At 34.4% G+C, this 21416-nt stretch overlaps 1 protein-coding gene across 4 annotated transcripts; it reads right to left on the bottom strand.

Annotated features, from left to right (window-relative positions):
- Positions 1 to 12402: 12402 nt before the first annotated feature.
- Positions 12403 to 18668, bottom strand: LOC145590852 (uncharacterized). Of its 4 annotated transcripts, none has more exons than XM_081647241.1 (11): positions 18414 to 18668; positions 18227 to 18251; positions 17294 to 17373; positions 15093 to 15953; positions 14740 to 14981; positions 14425 to 14640; positions 14114 to 14206; positions 13891 to 13995; positions 13364 to 13804; positions 12776 to 12869; positions 12403 to 12636 (listed from the first exon to the last, which is right to left on the bottom strand). In XM_081647241.1, the coding sequence occupies exons 4-9, from the start codon at positions 15949 to 15951 to the stop codon at positions 13721 to 13723; spliced, it is 1599 nt and encodes a 532-aa protein (XP_081503367.1). In that variant the 5' UTR covers positions 15952 to 15953; positions 17294 to 17373; positions 18227 to 18251; positions 18414 to 18668; the 3' UTR covers positions 12403 to 12636; positions 12776 to 12869; positions 13364 to 13720. The 4 variants fall into 4 exon arrangements, with proteins under 4 accessions (XP_081503367.1, XP_081503366.1, XP_081503365.1 ...); XM_081647240.1 differs by having other exon boundaries at positions 18227 to 18256; XM_081647239.1 differs by having other exon boundaries at positions 18227 to 18268; positions 18414 to 18667.
- Between the last annotated feature and the right edge of the window lie 2748 nt (positions 18669 to 21416).

Genomic DNA, 21416 nt, shown 5'->3' on the forward strand with positions numbered 1-21416 from the left:
GGTTAAACCTTAGCGCATAGCTGCTACTTGTTAGCAAATATATAGGATGGAAAAATATACCACTACATGCATAATAGGTGACAGGTGATAAGTATTTTAGGGGAATATATTCAACCTATTGTGAGGAGGGTGTGCCTGTCGTTGGGGATCCTCTTCCTTGTGCCCATGGCCCTTTAAAGCCTAGGGCTTTACACTTTTTTAAGGTGCATTAGGACTTCAATTCCTGACTGTTTGGGAGATCTTGAATTAGAATTGATTCTATCATTACGCTTTTTTGTAAGAAACTAATAAGGAGTCGTCAATGAGTTTTAGGAAAATTCATAGCTAGACCTCATTCATGCCTTTCTCTCGAGTAGGATTCAAGTGATATTTATCGTGAATCATAAGTTTACCCATGCCCAAATTGGTCTACTTGTACCCGAAATGAGTTCGGGAGCGAGGGTACTAAAATAATGTTACTTTTAGGGAGGAATCGCTATTCTAGCCCAAGTGCGGCCTCTACTAGCTCTTCCTTTTTTACAATTTCATCACCAAAAAATATGTGATACTCCGTATTTTTATTATACTATATATAAATAAATTATTTTATTTATTTAATTTATTAAAATGATTTATTTCATTTTAAAAAGAAATTATTTATTTAAATAAATTGTAAGTGTGTATAAATTAAATGAATCATGAATTGAGGCAAAAAAAGTATTTTCAATTGGGTCAACCCTATATAAATGAGTGAACCAACTTATTGAGAATTTAGAGGCCTAATAAGTTGGCCCAAGTGAAAATTTGAGGGGGAGTATGAATTAGTAATGGCCAAGTTGTAAATATGAGTTTTATTTTTAAAAGGAGAGTATAAATACCTTAAAACCTCAAGATTTTTCCACACAAGTTTCATAATTGTCAGATTTCACAAAAAGTTCAAAGGTTTTTTCTTTATTTTTCTCTCTCCTTTTTCTCCTTATTTTTCTTCTTCTTTTCCCCCTATTTTCCCCACGCTTCTCTCTCCTCCTTCTTCCTCCCTCACGCCGGCCAACACCACCGGCGCCACCACCACCATTGGCGGCAGCAACAACGCTGGTAGCCCAGCCGGCGTCCATCTCTCTCTCTCTCTCCTCCTTTTTTCGGTTTGTGTAATATAAAGAAAAAATAAACTCTTTTATTCCCAAAATTAATTATATTGATTTATTGTTTTAAAGACATGATTTTTATTATGTTTTGGTATTGATTTTGGAATTTTATGTTGTTAAATTATTAATATAAATTTCAGATTTTTATTTTATCAAGAACCCCAAATGAACCCTAGAAATTGGGGATTTTGTATAATTGGTTAGGGATTGGTGGTAGGTTGTTGTTATTGATTAATTCATGGTATAAACATGTTTTTGATGAGGTTAAAGCCTCAATTTAATGCTAGAATTTGATTATACACAGTACTATTTAATTATTGAATTAGGGTTTGATTACCTATAAAAGGAATAAAGGTTTTAATGATTCAAATATGATTTCCTAGTCTGAAAGAGATGTTTTATATTCGATAAGTATGCTGAAATTTTATTTAAGCCATGAAAACTAAGTCGTTTTGAAAGGATTTGAATTACCCATTTGAAGAAAAGGTTTTATGACTTTTATGTCATTAAAAGGGGTTGATTAGTAAGGTTTAAAGAGTATTATAGTTGCTGAAAATTTGTGAGAATAGTGGATTAATTATAGTTATGTATTTTTATTTGTGGGAAGCTTCGAGCTAAGTGATTTCTAGCTAGTGTGGCCGATTTAAGGCGATATTCAAGGTACGTATATGCACAAGAATATTTGTGTATGCGTAGTATCATGTTAGAATTGTGAATTATTTTTAGTTGATTATATGCTTGGAATTGATGTTGGTTGAACATGAATTATAATGCAAGCATGTGAAAATGATATTTGAAGCATGATACAAGTTGAATATGTGAATCATGGAAGTATGTTTTATTTTTAAGTATCAAGGAAGCATGAAATTTATAAGTGTAGACACCTGATTGATGTCGAGTAAGGTGAAATGTTGAAGAGTCTCGTGAATTCTTCTGTTTTCTAAAATGTTTTAATAAAAATAATTCATTTTTGCTTTCGAAAATCATTCATTTCGTATTCTATCTATGAAAAACGTCCAATCCAGTTTAGTATAGTCCATAATAAGGATCCAATATTTGTGTATTTGGATGGGGCTTGAAAAGACCTTTCCAACGATATATTATAAGCCCAATTCCGAGTTATAATGAGAGTTATGATCAAAATACTAAACTGGGTCTAAATGAGTTTGATGTGCGACCCAATGATCATGTGGAGGGTCCATTAATTTTAATTATATTCCTAAAACAATTAGGATTAATTAGAAGATTCTATGAGTTTCTAAAATATCTTAATTATCCTTTTTGAAAAGATAAGATTCAAGAATTTGAAATTGAATAAAACTTTTCTTTTTGAAAGTCCTAGTTCTATTCGAAATGAAAGACGTTCAAAGATGATCAGATATTATTTTCTTGCCTCATAATTTTTATCCAAATCTTAGATGGTTGGATAGCTCTTGAAATTATATTTCCAATGTTATATTATAACATTAATTCCGAGCTATTACGAAAAAAATATGAAAGAAATACAAACACTAGTAGAAAATACTAAATGGGAAGCCCCAATTGGCAAGCGGTTTTTCAACTCCGCTTCGAAAGACCCAAATTTAAAAAAAAAAAAACTTTTTTTTTAAAATGGCAAGCGGTTTTGGCGTGAACCGCTTCCCATTATATGTATTGGCAAGCGGTTCGGGGTTGAACCGCTTCCCATTTGTTATAATGGTAAGCGGTTCAACCCCGAACCGCTTGCCAATTCAAAAAAAAAAAAAAATGCGGGAGAGAGCTACAGGTAGCCCTTAGTCGAATTTTTCACAAAAATTTTAATCCTCCCCTCTTTCATACTATACAGTATACTCGCGCGTTCTCTACTCCTCTCTTTCACTCTCCTCTCTTTCTCAGGTGTACTCCTCCACCACCGCCGCCGCCACCACCACCACTCCTTTCACTCCTTTTTCTTTTTTTTTCTTTTATTTTCGTGGGTTGCTGCGCTCGTGGCCTGGGTTGCTGCTCGTGGTTGCTGCTCCTGCTCCTGTTGTTCGTGGTTGCTGCTCCTGCTCCTGTTGCTCGTGGTTGCTAGCTGGTGGCTGCTGCTGTTTTCGTGGGTGCATGTGGTTGTCAATTCGTGGGGGGTTTGAATTGAATTAACGCCCCACCACCACACCTATCTCTCTCCCTGCCCTAATTGAAGCTACTACTTCTTTCAAAGGCACAACAATTAACTCTCACTCTCAAATTAGGGTGAGCTCTTGCTAAACTTTACTTCAATTTGTATTAATTGTTTGTTTATTCCAAACTTTAAAGTTAGGGTTTCAAATTTAGTGAACACATTTATCTTAATTGTTTTATTAATTGTTTGTTTATTCCATAATGTTAATTGTTACTTTAATTGTTTAAATGTTATTAACATGTTAGTTTGTTAAATTTGGTTAGTAAATTATAATGTTTGAATGGATTGCTATGAATGAATGAATGGATTGTTAACCTTAGTTTGATTTTAGGTAATTTAATTAGCAATATAGGAATGAATGAACTTGTGTATTGTTGAATGTCATATAAATGCAAATTATTAAATTCTTGCATCATCATCATTTGCCTAGATACCCGTTTGAGTATTTCTCATTAGGAGAAAGTCTTGAATAGTCCCCGGTTGGGACTGTTCTTGGACGTTTAAACTCTATTCAAAACTGACACCCTTCCACTATTTCAGTCACATATTTTATTCTACAAAAGTTTTTAATCTGATTTTAATTGTATTGGAAACTAGACTTCAATAGCTTTTTAAAGACATATTATATGCCTTATTTCGACTTCTGGATCAAAAGATATGGTAAAAACAAAATCTGCAAAAACTGTCTTATCGCGCTACTACAAGCTCTGTCGCGTCGCGACAGATCAGTTTTATTCCGATTCAAATTCTAATTCTTTTCTGATCGTTTTCGGTCTTTTTTCTCTATAAATAGGGTCTTTTTCCTCCGTTTTTACTCATCAACAATCATCTTTCTATTCTCTCTCTCTCTCAAAACTAAAAGCTTATTCTTTCTCCCTCTTTCTAAGCTTTGCCTTTTCAAATACAATGTTCCTCCATCACGAGACTTAGACACACCTAGCCAAGCTCAAAGTTTCCTTCGCCCTAGACGTGAAAGGCTGATAATTTCTGAGGGTTTGGTCCCAAATCCCTATTTCAATTATTTAAATTAATTGTTTGATTTAATATTTTCATTGAAGTTACTAACGTGTGTACTGTTTTGATAGAAAGAGATACGAGGCTTCAAAATGAGTAATTTCATTGTTCTCTTTCTTTAGAAAGCATGCTTAGATTATTTTAATTCCTAGTATCATGATAGGATGTTTTTTTTATTGCTTTCTAGTATCATGTTTAGGTTGCTTCCTATTTTCTTCTATCATGTTAGTATCATGTTAGGGCTAAAGATTTGATTTTTATTATTTAGTGACATGCTAGGATTTGTTATTAATCTTGTTAGTATCATGCCTAGGATCTTGCTAATATTATTATCCTCTATTATGATTGTTATGATGATGATTGTTGTGTCAATATTATTATGTTGCTTGATATATTGGTGTTATTGCCTGACCTTGCCCTTTCTTGCAGGTTTAAAGGGAATTTGCACTTGAAATCACGCTTAATAAGATAATTAATAATTTTATTTAGGCTAATATGATTTTAATTAAAGTGATCGCCAATAATAGATTTGTTTGTGCATTAATATTGAACCAACATAGATTAAACAGGTTTAGGATTAATATAATGATTGTATGTTAGTCAGAAAGCGCACATGAATATGAGAAGAATAAAGCAGAGGCCTATTTAGGGTAGTTTCAATCTCTTTTAGGTTGGATTTGTACCTTCATCCCCGAATATCCAGTCATGGTTCAGGACCACTATGGAGTTAGCAATCTCATGGATCATGAAGGGGTGTAACCTTCACCCTGTGAACGGTTTACAGGTTCCTAAAACTTGTTGGCGACTCTTTTGCTCTAGCTTCCTTCCCTTTGGACGCCACCATGCTTAAGTGTATGATCACAGTGGGGTTCAAGTGTGAGATGCTTCAAATTATTCCCTATATTTTTTGGCGACTCCACTGGGGAGGATTTCTATTTTAATTCCTAAAATTAATTTTGGTAATAATTTAGAATGAGTGGATGAGACTTGAAACATTCTAAGTATTTAAGTGCGTAATTTTTATTGACATTATTGGCATAAGCATAAAAAGGTCCGCATTGGAAAATCCATCCATAATGCGTCAAAAATATTGGCTTTTTACACATAGGAAATTTGGGAAATATCTTACATAACTAGAATCGAAAATTCTAAGAACATAGAAAACTGCTGAGGCATGTAGGAACTGTCGCTGAGAGAACAGAGCCCATCGCAGTGCGATGGCTCTGTCACGACGCGATAGCAATATCACGGCGAGATAGGCCATCTCATCGCGATAAAGGGTTCCTGTTTTCTCGCGCCATGTTCTTCCAATATCGAGCCAGAAATCTGCCTTCTTGCTTTGACCGATTCTAGTACTGTTTGGCCGATTCTACTTCTTGATTGAGTTTTTCCTTCTTTTCTGAAACCCATATGTGTTCTACATATGGCTATAACCCTCTAAGAATTCACGCTCCATCTACCCAATCCAACGCTCATTGCAACGAAGGGTACATCCAAGTTTGTGAATTCACCAAACCATGGAAACAAGTTTAACTTGTGGGGTCCCATCCATACGCGCCAAACCTTCCAAAGGTAAGGCTTCCGCGCGATGCATTCGGACTCATAACCATGGACCCTCTTTTGACTACCCTTATCCTTGAACTTTAGAGAACTAGAGCCATGGTTAGGTTGCAAACTCATTGCATTATATTGTGCTTATTTGACTACTTGTGCATCTCTTGTTTGTGCATAGCTTGTATGTGTTTACACTAACCGTTTGTTTGACTTGTGTTTGAGACTAAATAAACTGATAATGACTATATAGGACTTTTCTTAATTAATTAATTATTTAATTAATGAGTAATTAAAGTTTAATAAAATTGACTAAACATGACTTAGCACGACCATAGGCTTGTCCTTTTCAAAGTAGAACACTGGAAACAGGTTCAGACTGACGTTTCAATAATCATGCGAAGGTCTGGCCTGTGACACGACACGCAAGTGTCCATCGCGATGCGATAGTGATATCGCGCCGCGATGGCTCTGGCGCGACGCAACAGTGCCATTGTTCGCGCGATGGTCTAGTTTTCTGCTTGTGTTTTCGCGACAAGTTCAATTAATATTAATAACCGAAGTCTCATTTAGTCCTTAATTAAGTTTAGACACATAGTCCCATGGTCTTACATAAGTGTCAAGCATGCCAGTTTCACTCACTATTTTAAAGCACACACTTTGTATATGTGTCACCATGACCATGTCTTAGGTTCATGCATGAGTCGTCCTTTCCGTCATTTGAGTTGGGGGTCCACTTTGTTCCTAAATTCTTCGACATCTCTCCATCTACATCATCTTTCCACTCTCCACATGCTTTCTCCATACATATCATTCCCCTCATTCTTCCATGATCTTTTCCCATCTATGCATGTTGAATTAAGTTTAAGTCGAACAATTAACAATAAGTATCCATGACTTCCCTTTCCACATCACTTGGTCAAGGAGAGAATGGCGCTTAATCAAGGACAACGCCTTCATTCAAGTACTACTCTTCGACAAACCCATCAGACACAGGAAAAAGTTCGTACTAATGGCTTCCCAACAAGAAGCTGATGAGTTGAGGCAAAACATGAACAATCTGACTGAGATGTTGAATACTCTCGTTCTTCAAGTCAATGATCCTAGCAAGCAACAACAACTTGAGCGCATGGAAGAAAGCCTTAAGAAAGTTTCCAACGATTATAAGTATCAAGGAATTAGCTCGTAAGGGGTCTCAGTGGACATGGAACTTATTCCACTGAAGTTCAATGCCAACGACATCCCTAAGTTCAAACCAACTAATAACCCTTATTTTCATTTAAGAGCTTTCGAGACTATAATGAGTATTAAGGCAATTGACAGGAAGGCCTTCCCTTCAGTATTCTCACTATCTTTTGAAACCGTTTATCAACAATGGTTTTTCTCCCTAGAAAAGGAGAAGACCTCCTCCTGGGAGTCTATTATAAACGCTTTCATTGATAGATACAAGTGCAACATCCAAGTTGAAACTGACCATAGGGAGCTTGAGATGTTAAAACAAAAAGAAAACGAAGGATTGACTTCCTTCTTCAACAAGTGGAGGGAAACTTCTGCTAAGATGGTAGAAGTTCCTACTAAAAAAGAATCTGTGAAGATGTTCATCAAGAACCTCCAAGACAAGTACCAAAAGCACCTGAATTATCAATACAATCCTTCTTCTTTCGAAAACACCTACTCTAGTAACAATGTTATTACCTTTGACCTTAATGAAGTCTTAGCCACGGATAATCAAAGACCTAAAAAGCAACTAAGGAAAGAATTCACCCCTATTGGGATGAACTACGATAGTGCTTTCGATCGACTCCATGCCAAGGGACTCATCACTCCCATTGGACCTCTTCAAGATCCAGCACCCGAAAACAGGTCACCCAACTGGGATTCTAACGTTCATTGCAAGTACCATCAAGGTAGGGGGCATACTACCGAGAGTTGTTGGAAGCTAAAAGAGGTCATCCAATATTTAATCGATAATAACAAGATTCTATAACTCTAGCTGGCAATAAGACCGAATGATGATAGAGCACAAGACACGAGGCGAGCTTCAACGACAAGATTTCGTGCGTGACCTCTTTTTCTATTTTTTTTTCTTTTATTCCTCCTTTCCCCAATAAGTCTAGCATAGGCATTCCTCATCTTCCTCATTAGATTTATTAGAGTTTTTTTTTTTTTTTTTTTACCTTTCACTTTTTAATAAAATGAGCATTTATTTTCTTGCATATGATCATCGCATTGCATTAAAAAAATAAAAATAAAAAAAAATCCACGCTGGACTAAGCACAAGGTATACTAATGATTCGAGGCACCCTTGTAGCCATATCGTATCACCTTTCACCCTTCAAAAATACAATCCTTTCTTGATAAACCACTTTGAGCGTCGTCTAACGATATACCCTTCTTTTTTCAACCCACATCTACCTAACCTTGGGATGGGATGGTGTGCAACTTATGCAAGTTCTAAATACAAAAGCTTGAGTGATTTTACCTAGATCTTAAAAATTCAAAAAAAAAAAAAGCAAAAAGAAATAAAAGTGTATAAAAGATCAAGTGTTCCAATGTCTTTGATATGAAAATATCTTTGATAAGAACACGTCTCAGATTGCGTCTTTATCGAGTGCTCAGTACCGTGCCTGAGAAACATGAATGCTAAGTGAGTGATAGACCGCATGATCGGGATTGCCCACACTTATTCAAAAAAAAATGCAAAAGCAAAAAACAGAGAGTAAAAATATAAACAAAAGAGAGTTCAAAAGTGAGAAACCTCAAGCATACAAATACAAAGATTCAAAAAATAAGGTTGCACACCTTGGCGGTTTATCTAGGGTCTTAAGCCTTTATCCCCTTCTTCTTCGACCTTATCCTAACCACGTTACAACCCTTCAAAAACCTTTTTGAGGTATACACACCCTTATGCGAGGTTCGGCTAGAGCTATGTTTGGCCTGATTCCTAACGGATACGTAGGCAACCTCACATTCGGGTGCGACCGTAATAATAAAAATGCATTCACATTCATATTTACATTCATACATGATCATATTAAGAGATCTCCAATGCTCATCCCTATCCATTTAGAGCTAGAATTAGGGGCTTGATCCCTACATCATTAGCCTACCCTGCCTAAGAGTCACCATCATTTGACTCTTCTCAAAATATTTTCCACAACTTAAGCCATTGCGACCTAACTTTAGTGTCACTTTCACACACGCCACAGATACATGACCAAATAATCCTTCCCCTAGGAACCCTTCATCATGAAATCTTAATACAACATTGAAGCATGCCTTGCCAATCTTAGAATCACTCACTATCACAATCATCATTGCATCACAAAGTATGAAATACTTAGCCTCCGTGCCTAAGTTACCTAAATACTTTCATCATCGAGTCATCAATTCAGATAGGCTAGGATGATACAATCCTTGCACCATGAGATACAACGATCAACGCATACATTTGACTAAGCCCATTAAACATGCACCGAAAACACTCTACACTTGATCCTTTTTCTTGTCTTTCTTTTTCGGGAGAAAGTCGGTACCCTCCACAAAAATGACGGAAATTTTTTTTTTTCTGCATTTTCGAGTCACACGAGCACAATCACAACACAATGCACACACGAGTCATGTACATTGAGCCATGTCGTATCACATCGAGTTGAGTCTACACACACGTGTCAAAAACACATTAAGTCACATAAAGAGTCAAATACACTAAACCTTGAGTCAACCAAACACAATGAGTCAAACACAGCAAGCCTTAGGTCAACCCTAAGAAAAACATAAGCAAAGTCCTGTATTCCAAAACATAGATGCAGGTGCACTAAGTCCCAGACGGATAAGTGATCTTTACAAAAATCTAAGGCAAAAGACGCAAGTTTTCAAAGACATACGAAGCTATCACTTCCAAGGTGTGGAGATGAGAAATTTGACAAGACGGCTCAAGAGGTAGTGATCTTGGACAACATTCCCTAGGATGTGAAAGTTGTCACTCGGATTGAGAAGATAACTTAAGGCGAAGTAATCTTGGATGGCGTTCCCTAAGATGTGGAGGTTGTCGAACAAAATAACTCTGATTCAACAAAAATTGATTGTGTCCTGAGGCATGGATGACTCACACAGCAAGTTTCTCGAGGCGAAGAGACCCATAATTATCAGAAAAGTTTTCCCAAGACGAAGAAAATTGTCGATTGATGCACACTTCTCAAGGCGTAGAAGTTGGCGATTGCAACCCAAGGCGTGGGTACTTAGTGGAATTTCACTTGCGAGCTACTCAAGGCGTATGGGCTCAAGACAGGACTCTCAAGGCGTGGAAACTATTAAACTATTAGACTTCCCAAGGCATGGAAAATCATCATTCAAAAGACCGCTCAAGACGAAGAAGTCTATGACATGTTGCCCGAGACGAGGAAATTTGTCATCAAAGGTAAGTTGACTTGTGATTGAATGGAAAGAATGTTTTATTAATTTTATTGATGATAGGATATTCATGTTAGTGTGGTGCATATGCACTCAGCTTTTGCTAATTCGTACTTTTGTGTTTGTGTTTGGCTTTCCTTTGGTTGGTCCTACTATGAACCATTTATATGGTGAGTAGAGGGTTGAAATAAAGGGGAAGTGACAGGTACTTGAAGCATGAAGAGTATGATGAGAATGAGTGTCGAGAGTTATTTGTTATGATTTCCTAGTTTTACATTTTAAATTATTGATTACGGACTAACTTTGTTACGTTTATTTTAAGTTGGATTTTTTTAAAAGGGCCATATTTGGATTTGTTCCAACTTGTGGTTTATTTATTTCTATTTTGTTTTGAGGTTGTGAACTCAAGTTTTATTTTGAAAGTTGGTTTTTATTTTAGACTTCCGTTGTGTGACTTTGAAAAATAGCCTAATCTGTTATCACGGTGGCGGTAATATTTTGGATATTTCCTTAAAAGAATTTTATTTAGAGTAAAAAGAGTATTTTAAAATAAGGAAATACCTAAAACTAAGTTAGTTGATTTTATTTACACACGTTAGTCACATAAGGATTACATTGCAACGAATATTGTTATTCTTATTTAATCTAAATTCGTGAAGAAAAAACAAAATAAACAAGATTCGCCTTGGCTTAGGTGATAAAACAACAATTAATTATTCCAATCCTAGTCTTAATGAACGCAAGATTATTATGTGAATTAATTAATTAATGTTTATTTAAAAGTGATCAAACAACACTAAATAATTAATTAAAAGTTGTTTAAACAAGCAAAAAAATGTGATTTATCTAAGTGTTCGGGCATTTACCACTTTTCTTTGCTAGATCTTCGTTTAAAACACTTATGGACTCCTTCTTGTTCGGGTTCCTCCAACGTAAGAACAAACAATTAAAAGGTGGGTGTCTTGGTCAAGGGGGATGATTAGTGTATAAGTTCACAAAGTTTCTACTGACTTTTTAGGTTAATTTATGTGTGTTCAAAGCTTGTATTGAACCTCTATTTATAGGGAATGGGTGAGTTTAGTGTTTTGAACATTCTGTCGCAGCAGGTGGCGCGCGCATATCAATGGGTCTCGTGTGGCTGCTTCGCGCAAGTGATTTATGAACCTATGGTCTTGCTCGTGGCTTTATGGTAAGATTCGATTCAGTATATTTATAAAATTATGAATTTCGCAAGCACATCTCTAGAGGTTGCGCTGGTTTTCACGCGCAACTTTGTGAGTTGCGCGTGTCAGGCCAGCGAGACTCTTTGTGTTGCGCGCGGTTTTTCCTGCGGCAGCCCTATATTTTAACCTAAGAGCTCCTAAATCCGTCAATATTAGGTTTAATCTCGGGATTAGGCCTAATTACTGATCGGGCTTAGCATTAACAAGCCTTAATTCATTTCGTTTTAGGTCAAGCTAGTTGTTTTATGTGTTGAAGCCTTACACTACTACAAATCCCGTGCTTTTGAGACGCTTTTTTGCTATTTTATCGACGTTAAAAAGCGTCGCAAAATATTTTGTCGACGCTTTAGAAAAGCGTCGCAAAATACTGAGTCGAAAATTTTGCGACACTTTTTGGTGACGCAATTGTCGACATCTATAAATGTCCAGAAATTGTCGATGCTTTTTTCTGTTGTTTTTGTGGACGCTTTTTTATGTCCATATAATAGTATTTATCGTCCAGATTTAATATTCATGCGCCATCTACAAATACCGCGACGCTTTAAGATGTCTAAATTGTCGACTTTAATTTTTGTCCCAAACATACTGCGACGCTTTTTGTTGTCCTTATGATAATGGTGGGAAATTTTTTAAGTCATAAAACTTGACAGCAAAAAGCGTCCAGAATTATTTTGTAGGTTTTTTTTTTAATAAAAAATATCTATATTATTATGTTTTTTGTAATAATTATGTAATATTATATATATATATATATATATATATATATATATATATATATATATATAACATGTATAAATCAAATTAAACATATCAGATTAAAACATGAAATTTATATTAATTAAAGTTAAAATCAAACAAAAATATTAGCTACATAACTTTATCCAAAATACCATCTGATCTTAACAATCCTGTCAAAAAAAATTACCATCCTAACAATCCGAACTGTCAAAATATACCATCCTAATAACAACATACAATATAGCAGCTAAAAAAAAACCCTTAGATCGAAGCTTTGAAAATTAAAAGCTATAACTAGCTAGCTAGGAACAATCTAATTAACTACACATGATGCATCAATGTGTACGTATGTAGTACTGTAGTAGGCTAGTTTCAAGCACGCAGCTCAAGATTCCTTAGCTTTGCTTTCCTGTAGCGTTGCATCCATAACCTGAAAAAAACAATAGTTTGCAGCATTCATCTTTTAATTTATCCCATCAAGTGTTATTTCAACACATTATTAAAACCCAATAAATATAAGCTGAACATTTGGAGTGTGCTGAAATTTGGAGTACAACAACCCAATTTACCTGAGTTAACACCCTGCAAAAATGTTGTCATTGTTGATGGTGCATTTGGAGCAAACCCAGATGGAGACGATATAGCAAAGCCAGTCACAGGACCCTAAAAGACCAGAATTATATAATTATTAAATCAAATTTTATTGCAGTATAGCCTATATAAAAACTAACATCAGATTTACATAAATCATTACAAATTTAAAGTAACATAAATGATATATCATGCATCAACACTCTATGGTGGGAGAAAGGAAAAAGATATTTCAGTATAAATCACTAATATAAAGAAGAAACAGATTGGCATGCAAAGACAAACAATACACAGGACTAGGAATCAAATCCGACAATAGTTAATTCTCTCATTCTTCTTACACAACAGTAATTTAACAAATACCTCCAAACCTATTATATCATAGCAATCCACATACACTTAAAATTGTATTGTTGAAGTGGCAAATTTCTTTCACAATAACATTTAGCCCAACTTTAAACTACTAATAAAAACATTCTAAAAATAATAAATTCTTAAGATTTTTTTTTTACAGGAAATTCCTTAGATTCAAAGGACCATATATATAAATCATAATAAATAGATACCTGTTGGTTTGCCACTCCCAAGATTGATTTAGCACAATCCATAAGTCCTGTTGAACTCTTTCCTTCACAAACTACATCGACAACTTGAGAGAATTGTCCAATAAGTGTTTTAAGAAGATTGTTATTGTCTTGTACTTGGTCTTTTAGCTTTTCATTTTCCTTCTCAAGTACTTCATTTTTTTGTTGCAGAGCACACACTTCTTCTTTTACATTATTATCCATTACTACAGTCCTTTGTCGAATTTTTCGAGACCCATCCTTTCTTAGCAAAGCATGCACCCCATAAATGTCAATCTTCCGAACCCCAAGTCCGTAACCTATAGGACGATCAGGGATTTCTCCACCATGCATGGTCTGTTAAAAGGCTTCATCTTCGAGTTCCTGTTGAGACTTAGAAAGGTATAACATCCTCAACTCTTCAACCTTGGCTTTTGCATCATCCTACATAAAATTTTAGATAATAATGTAATAATAGAACATCATTACTAGATTTATTTGGCTTAACAAAACTTATTTAGATGATTTACCACAAAATCTTCAGTGACTGTGCCTGGAAGAAAGCTTCCATCCTTTCCTGTATGAGCTTGTATCCAAAGAGCTAATAAGCTCATTTTTTCTCCATGCTCATCTTCCTATAAGTAATAATGTATCAAGAATTAATTCAAATATGAGGAAAAAGTACCATAATCAATCGATAACAAAAGAGTTTAATACTTATTATCCATGGTAATTAATACTATTATTTCATACATAATCGGCTTGTCGGTTCGCAAAACTTTTACAACCAGATCTATGTAATTGATTTAAGTTGGCTTGTGCTGCTTTTCCACATGCTGCTAGTGTCTGCACTCACAATCTAAGAGTTGTAAATAAAATAATTAGACGTATATAATAAATAAGAATCACATACATAACTAGACAGACAGTTTACTTATTATTTTATTCCTGAACAAGACATATATATGATGCAAGACATAATATTCAAGTCATTGATAAAATGTTAGATGATCGTTAGAAATTATTGCATAAATATATAAAATTAAACAGTAAAATGTACTTACCTTTCCTGTCTCTGAATCCCAATACTTAAGTAGCTTTACCCAATTTTGACTATTAATCCCATGTGGTGGTGCAGCGTTACACATCTCTTCTAAACTTTTTTCTTCTGGTTTGTAGTGATCCCTCTTAAGAGTGAATTTGTATTGCCTCCAACTTTTATTGACATGCTTGAGGGCTGCTTTGTTATATAGTTCACCTTCTGGAATCACAAAGCGATCCTTATGCATGAAAAACAAATAATTCAAGTAAGAATGGTTACAAGTTAATAATATATAAATCTATCTATAAATAATTCAAGTAAGAATGATTACACATACTCTTATCTCTTTAATTATCTTCTTTTTAAAATGCTGATCAAGAGCATGCCAATTCAACTCTCCTACCGGACAATATGTCTCTATCTTTGCAATACTACCAAGGAATCGGATCAAAATACGTCCACCTTTCCGAATGGGTTGGTATAAATCATTAAATTCAACATAGAATCTGACACCATTATTACTCCAGACATCAATTGGCTGAATATAACCACTCAACAGTACAATATGACCATTTGCATCTGCATAAAGGAATAGGACTTAAAATTTGAGTAAATGTGTGCTTTTAAGATGACATTTGCATGATAAGAAAAAAGTGTATAAATAAATAGATAAGAATATAGTGAACATACCTATTGTCATAACCTCTTCCTTGTCATCAAAATCTATAAACATAGGCCAATCAGGATGAGACTTTGACCGCAGAGATTTCAATGGTTTTGAGCCTTTATTTGATGCTTCATTATGACCAACATCAGGTTGTTCTTCTCTTTTCTCATGTAAATCATGTGAGTTTGATTTAGAAGCAGGGTATTTAAGGGGCTGGTTAGAATTAGGAGAAGTAGAAGGGTTTGAGTTAGTAGCAGGGTATTGGGGCTGGTCAGAATCAGGAGAAGAAGTAGAAGGGTTTGAATTAGTAATAGGGTATTTAAGGGGCTGCTCAGAATTAGGATAAGAAGTAGAAGGGTTTGATCTAGTAGCAGGGTATTTAAGGGGCTGCTCAGAATCAGGAGAAGTAGAAGGCTTTGAAACCACCGGCCATGTACTATAATTAGTATTCATTAGACGGTATGGGTTAAAACCATCACTAGCAAAACCCAATCTCACACTACGAGGGTCAGCAGAAAATTCCTTATATTTTTTATCAAATTTTTTCCAAGCCTCACCATCTGCCGGGTGCCTTAGAATCGTATCATATGCACGACCAAAATGCCATCTCATATCTTCTGCTGTTTTAGAAGACATGTAAAGCCTCTTCAATCTAGGTATGAGAGGAAAATATCGCATCACTTTAGCTGGCTCACCTTTCTTTAATGTTTCTTTCCCTTTCTCAATTGTCTCACCCTCCATCCCTTTCACAGTTTTCCACCTTGATGTATTACATTTATGACATTCTGTTTCATCAGCAAACTCACCCCAATATAACATGCAATTATTTGGACATGCATGGATTTTCTCATATCCTAATCCCAAGTCCTTGATTATCTTCATGCCTTCATAGTAAGACGATGGAAACTCTTTGATAAGAGGAAATGCATCATTTAGAAGTTCAAGCAATTTATTAAATGACTCGGCAGACCAATGAAACATACACTTAAGGTGAAATAAGTGTAATAGAATTGATAACTTTGAGAAGGTAGTACACCCCACATATAGACCCTCATTTGAAGCTTCCATAAGACGTTTGTACTTTGCCACTTCTTCATCGGAGTTAGTTGAAGCAGGATTTTCTTCATCTACCTCACAAGGAAAATCAAACTCTTCATGCATCATGTCATCTGATCCTTCGTCTTCAAAATCTGATTCACTTAATGATGGGCCCTGGAATTCAGCAGTGAACTATGGATTGCGGACCCCAAAAGCTTCTCTTAGTAGCCCATCCATATCATCTTGAGCTACTTCCTTCCCATGATCACTAAGGGGCTTTAAGGTGTTACTCCCTTCACCCTCATAATGGAAAATCCAATCTCTATAATTCCTATAGAAACCGTTAAAAAGAATGTGGCCTCCCACTTCATCTATAGGATACCATTTATTTATCTTACACTTATTGCATGGGCATCGAGTTTTTCCTTCTACAAGACTCTTCTTAGCAAGCTCTAAGAATTTCATGCAACCGTCATAATAGGCAGAGTTGCCTTTTCGTAAATCAATCCAACTAGTATCCAAACTATCCATATCTACAGCGAAATATATAATTTACGATGATTATTGATGAGTATTAGATAATACAAAACACTTAAACCACTTAGATCTATAATAATTCGCCTCGTATACTTATTTTAGATTTCACATTAAAAGAACATGGCTTGTATAAACTCTGTAAGGAGATATTTGAAAGATTTCATAAGCTACCTATAATAAGACATCATTCATCATTTGGTAAAAGCTTATCTATATTATTATTGTATTTTATAAATTTTATAATTAAAAGAGTATAAGTGATAAATTAAACCCTACATATGCAAACAAGTAATTGATTCTCAATATTAACAAGGATGGTAAATAATTTATCAAGGTTTCCCTTTTAAGGTTTCTATATATGATGGTATCAATGTAGTTACACCAAAAGAAAACCCCATGGCAGCATTCACACATAAAAAGAAACTTACACATATTAACATAGTAAAGTCAAAATGCACATAAACATGTAGCCATGAATTGTATACAATAATATTTTACTATTTAAGTGCAATGATGTAATAAAACTTTTGTAAAACAAAAAATAGTGTAGTTAAACTATCTAGGAGGGCAATCTATTGTTCTATAACACATTAAATAACATATAAAACTATACACAACATATAACATAATAAATATTTTGAATAATTACCTCCTGAGTGCAGCAAATTAAATACCACAAGCTCCGCTAATTAATTCACGAACTATTTTTTGACAAGCTCCTCCCCTTTCAATAGTTTATCCTAGTAAAGATAGAAGAAAATATCTTAATCTAGTAACTTAGGCAAATACCCAAGCTTATAGCTGTAAAAATGTACAATAATAACTTATATATATATTATACAATATCATCACATTAAAATATATTTTAGCAAAGGAGGATTAGTCATTAAGATGAAGGTGCTATAGAGAAAATTAGTTAAGTAACATGCAACTTGACAGATGCTCAACTTTATAATTTACAAACAATACAGTACCAATAGCTAGCTTCTTAAGAAATAGAAATAAAAAAAAAAACATGACAATATATACCAAGTAAAGTCAAAATTATAATCTTTATTGATATAAACATACATTAATCTAGATTATAATGAGCAAGACACAACAAATTATACCTTACAAGTTACAAAACCCAACATCAAATACAAATACAATCAAATTTTTTAATTTTTTTTGGCAGCGGGGGTCGAGGGGAGAACAAACCTCATATGATAATCAAGTAAATAGTGATGAATAATCACTTAAACTCTAAACCTCATATAATAATAAGAGTGGTGATCATTATTATATCTCTCTATAAAAAACTTCCAACCAATAAACCCCAAATAAGTTAAAATTTGCAAAATAAAATACAAAAACTAGAAAAATAAACATAATCTGACTTTCAATGTCAAATCCATCCAAACCCAAAAAATTTCGTAGAGATACATCTTAAATAATTAGGTTGAAAGTTAGGTTTAAATCAGATTGAAAGTCTATTAGACACCTCTTAATTAGTCAGATAGTATTTCGTATCTAATTCAAGTATTGTTAAAAAATTACCCATCAAAATTACCATAAAGAAAGAGGAATTTAATTGATTACAACCTGATTATGATCGTTCGTATCTTCTACACTATTCGGAAACCTCAATAGCAAACGCAATTCCCAGAACATCGAACATGCAATGAAAAAACAGAGCAATTTTGAATAAGATATCAACATTAAGCAACCAAATTCAATTATCAATTAAATTAAAGCAACGAGATTGTTAACAAGAGCAAGGAGATTACCAAAAAAGGACGAAATCGCTGCGGGGAAGAACGAAATCCAACAATTTCAAGCCAAATTAACAAAATTTCTAGCGGATTGGGAGATTCGATCATATGAGGATGATAGCAGATTATGAAAATTTAGGTTTCGTTGTGTGAGAAATTGAGAATTAAAGGGGTTTTTCTTTTTACTCAGTATCAATTTGCTCTACTAGTAGCCTGTATGAGTGAAAAGCGGTTTTTTTAATTTTAATTAAACCCTAAGGCAGCTAAAATTATAGCCCGCTTATTTTTTTTACTAAAAATTTGAAGTCCCGGGCTAGATTAACGAGTCACGTGCAGGGCACGTTATTTCACGATGCTTTTTCATGTCACAATATACCTACAATGCAAAAAAGCGTCGGAAAAAACAAGGAACACTAAAATCTACACTAACGCTTGATACCTGGCGTCGACCCAATTGCGTCTCCAAAGTAAGGGATTTGTAGTAGTGTTTGGCTTGCAAATATGATGGCATTTTTGTAAATAATAGAAACTTGAAGGTGAAAAATATGATTGGAAAAAGTACCATTACATGCATAATAGTACACAAAAGTATTATCCAGACAACTTATACTAAATGATACATTATACATGCATAATAGTACACAAAAATGTACCACTGTACTATTAAGAGGGAGAAAATATACCACCGAACCTTAGATTGACCTCCTATGTGCATGCCAAATATATAGGCCCTATGCACTTAGATGCAACGCATAGCTGCTATACATTTACAAAGCATATAGGAGGGAAAATATGTAAATTTGACAAGCTTCTAGAAAAAAGCTGACTCTATAGTGGTACATTATAATGTACCATTATGAATGTATAATGTATCATTAAAGTATAAGTTATCTTTATAGTACTTTTTGTGTATTATTATGCATGTAGCTTAGTGGTACTTTTACCATTCTATAGGTGTAGACATCTACTTTTGGTTCCCTGTCCTAACTTGAAGTGTTATGACAATAAATAATTCCATCTTTGATTGAAGTGAGAAATGCTCATGGACCACTCACTACTACAAAACTAGGAAAAAAGACCCCAAATTAAAGACCCGTTATTTAATTAACGGGTCTATTTGATGTAAAAGACCCAATTTTAATTATAACAGGTCTCTTATGTATATAAGAAAAAAAAGTAAAAAATAAGAGACCCGTTACCAAACCTAACGGGTCTCTTCATTATATAAGGTCCCCCATTTCTGATAAGAGAAGAAAATGTGAGATCTGTTCTATAATTTGACGGGTCTCTTACATCGTATGTGTTTGGTACTCTACTTTTTTTTTTTTTTTTAATTATCATTAAATCCCTTCAAACTCATTCACCTCTCTCTCTTCAAAACCTCCTCCCAACCCTAACCCCAAGTCCTCCTCTTGTTATGAAGCCGCCGACACTTCTTCTTCCCTTCTCCATTTCAAAATACATCAACCAACAACCAATTCAACATCTCTATAAAAATCATTAATCGCATTCAATTTTCCAAACATTTTTCTGAATAATTCTCTCTCCTCAATTTTCTCTCCTACAACCCTATTTAGCTTTTTGCAGAGGGATTTTAATGGCGGTACCTTCTAATCCTGTAGCTGCTTCTGCTGCTTCTGAGAAGAAGAAGAAAGAGGAGAAGACGAAGGTCGTCAACAATGAAGAAGTGGAGACGAAAATGGAGACCCAGAAAGATGAAGATCTGAAGCAACCTAAGCGTAGTAAAGATCCTGGTGTTCGAGTTGTTGGTGGTAGAATTTATGATTCTCAAAATGGCAAGACCTGTCATCAGGTATATATTTATATAATTTCCCCCTTTTTTAATTTTAATGGGTTTTTATCATTTCTTAGGTTTGAAGTTTTTGCGGGTTTTTGGGGTTTTTTTTTTATTTTAAATGTGTTTCTAAATAATTTTTCTAGTAGAATTCTTAATTACAATTGCTTCTATCTTTGTTTTGGCTGTAATTCGGGTCTCGCTTTTGGGGTCATTTCTCTGCCATGGCTAATTAATATAGGTTCAATGAGATTGTTATATTTTCTAGGAGTTATTCCCTTTTACATCTTGTAGTTGCTGGTGTTCTTCTTCCCCTTGTCAAATGGGTAACTATGTTATTTATTAGAGTGTTAGTTTTTTTTTTTTTTTTTTTACAATAGTAGAGTGTTGGTTATAGCATATTGTTTTGTTAATGAAGAGTATTAATTTGTCGTCTTTTTTTTTTTTTTTTTTTTTTTTGCCAGGTTTGCATATTTTCGTCCCACCATATTCTTAAACAAAGAAGATAATGGAGTATTCAAGTCTTACCTTATTGCTATAACTATAATTGTAAATTTCAGTTGATTCGATTTTTTTTTTTTTTTTTTTTTTTTTTTGGAATTTTTTGTAGAATAAGTTTTTTTTTGGTATCACATTAATTTAAATTTAATCCATTGCTATTTTGTATGGTCTTAAAGTGTAACTTACAAATTATGATCAATTATCTGGCAATTTTAATATAGCATAAAAACAAATTTTTCAAAATTCAAACGAAAACCTCCCAAGCCACATCAAATAAAAAGAAAAAATAATTTTTTTTAAAAAAAACTTGGAGAACAAAGAGACCCTTTATTTGACATGATAGGTTTGGTAGATACCACTAAACAGACCCCAAATCTCAAATAATAGGTCTCTTTTCAACCTAAATTATTAATTTAATCACGTACATAACAGACCCGTTATCTGTTATCACTTACAACGGGTCTCTTTGTCCTCACAAACAGACCCCCCTAATGAACGGGTCTCTTTATCAAACAAACACCTGAGATAGAGACCCATTGTGAGGCGGTCTCTCATGCATATTTCAATGGGTCTCTTTGGTAATTTTTGTAGTAGTGACTGATTAACACTACTACAAATCCCTTACTTTGGAGACGCAATTGGATCGACGCCAGGTATCAAGCGTTAGTGTAGATTTTAGTGTTCCTTTTTTTTCCGACGCTTTTTTGCATTGTAGGTATATT

This window comes from Chenopodium album, chromosome 18 (assembly GCF_948465745.1).
Source record: "Chenopodium album chromosome 18, dcCheAlbu1.1, whole genome shotgun sequence".
NCBI lineage: Eukaryota > Viridiplantae > Streptophyta > Magnoliopsida > Caryophyllales > Amaranthaceae > Chenopodium > Chenopodium album.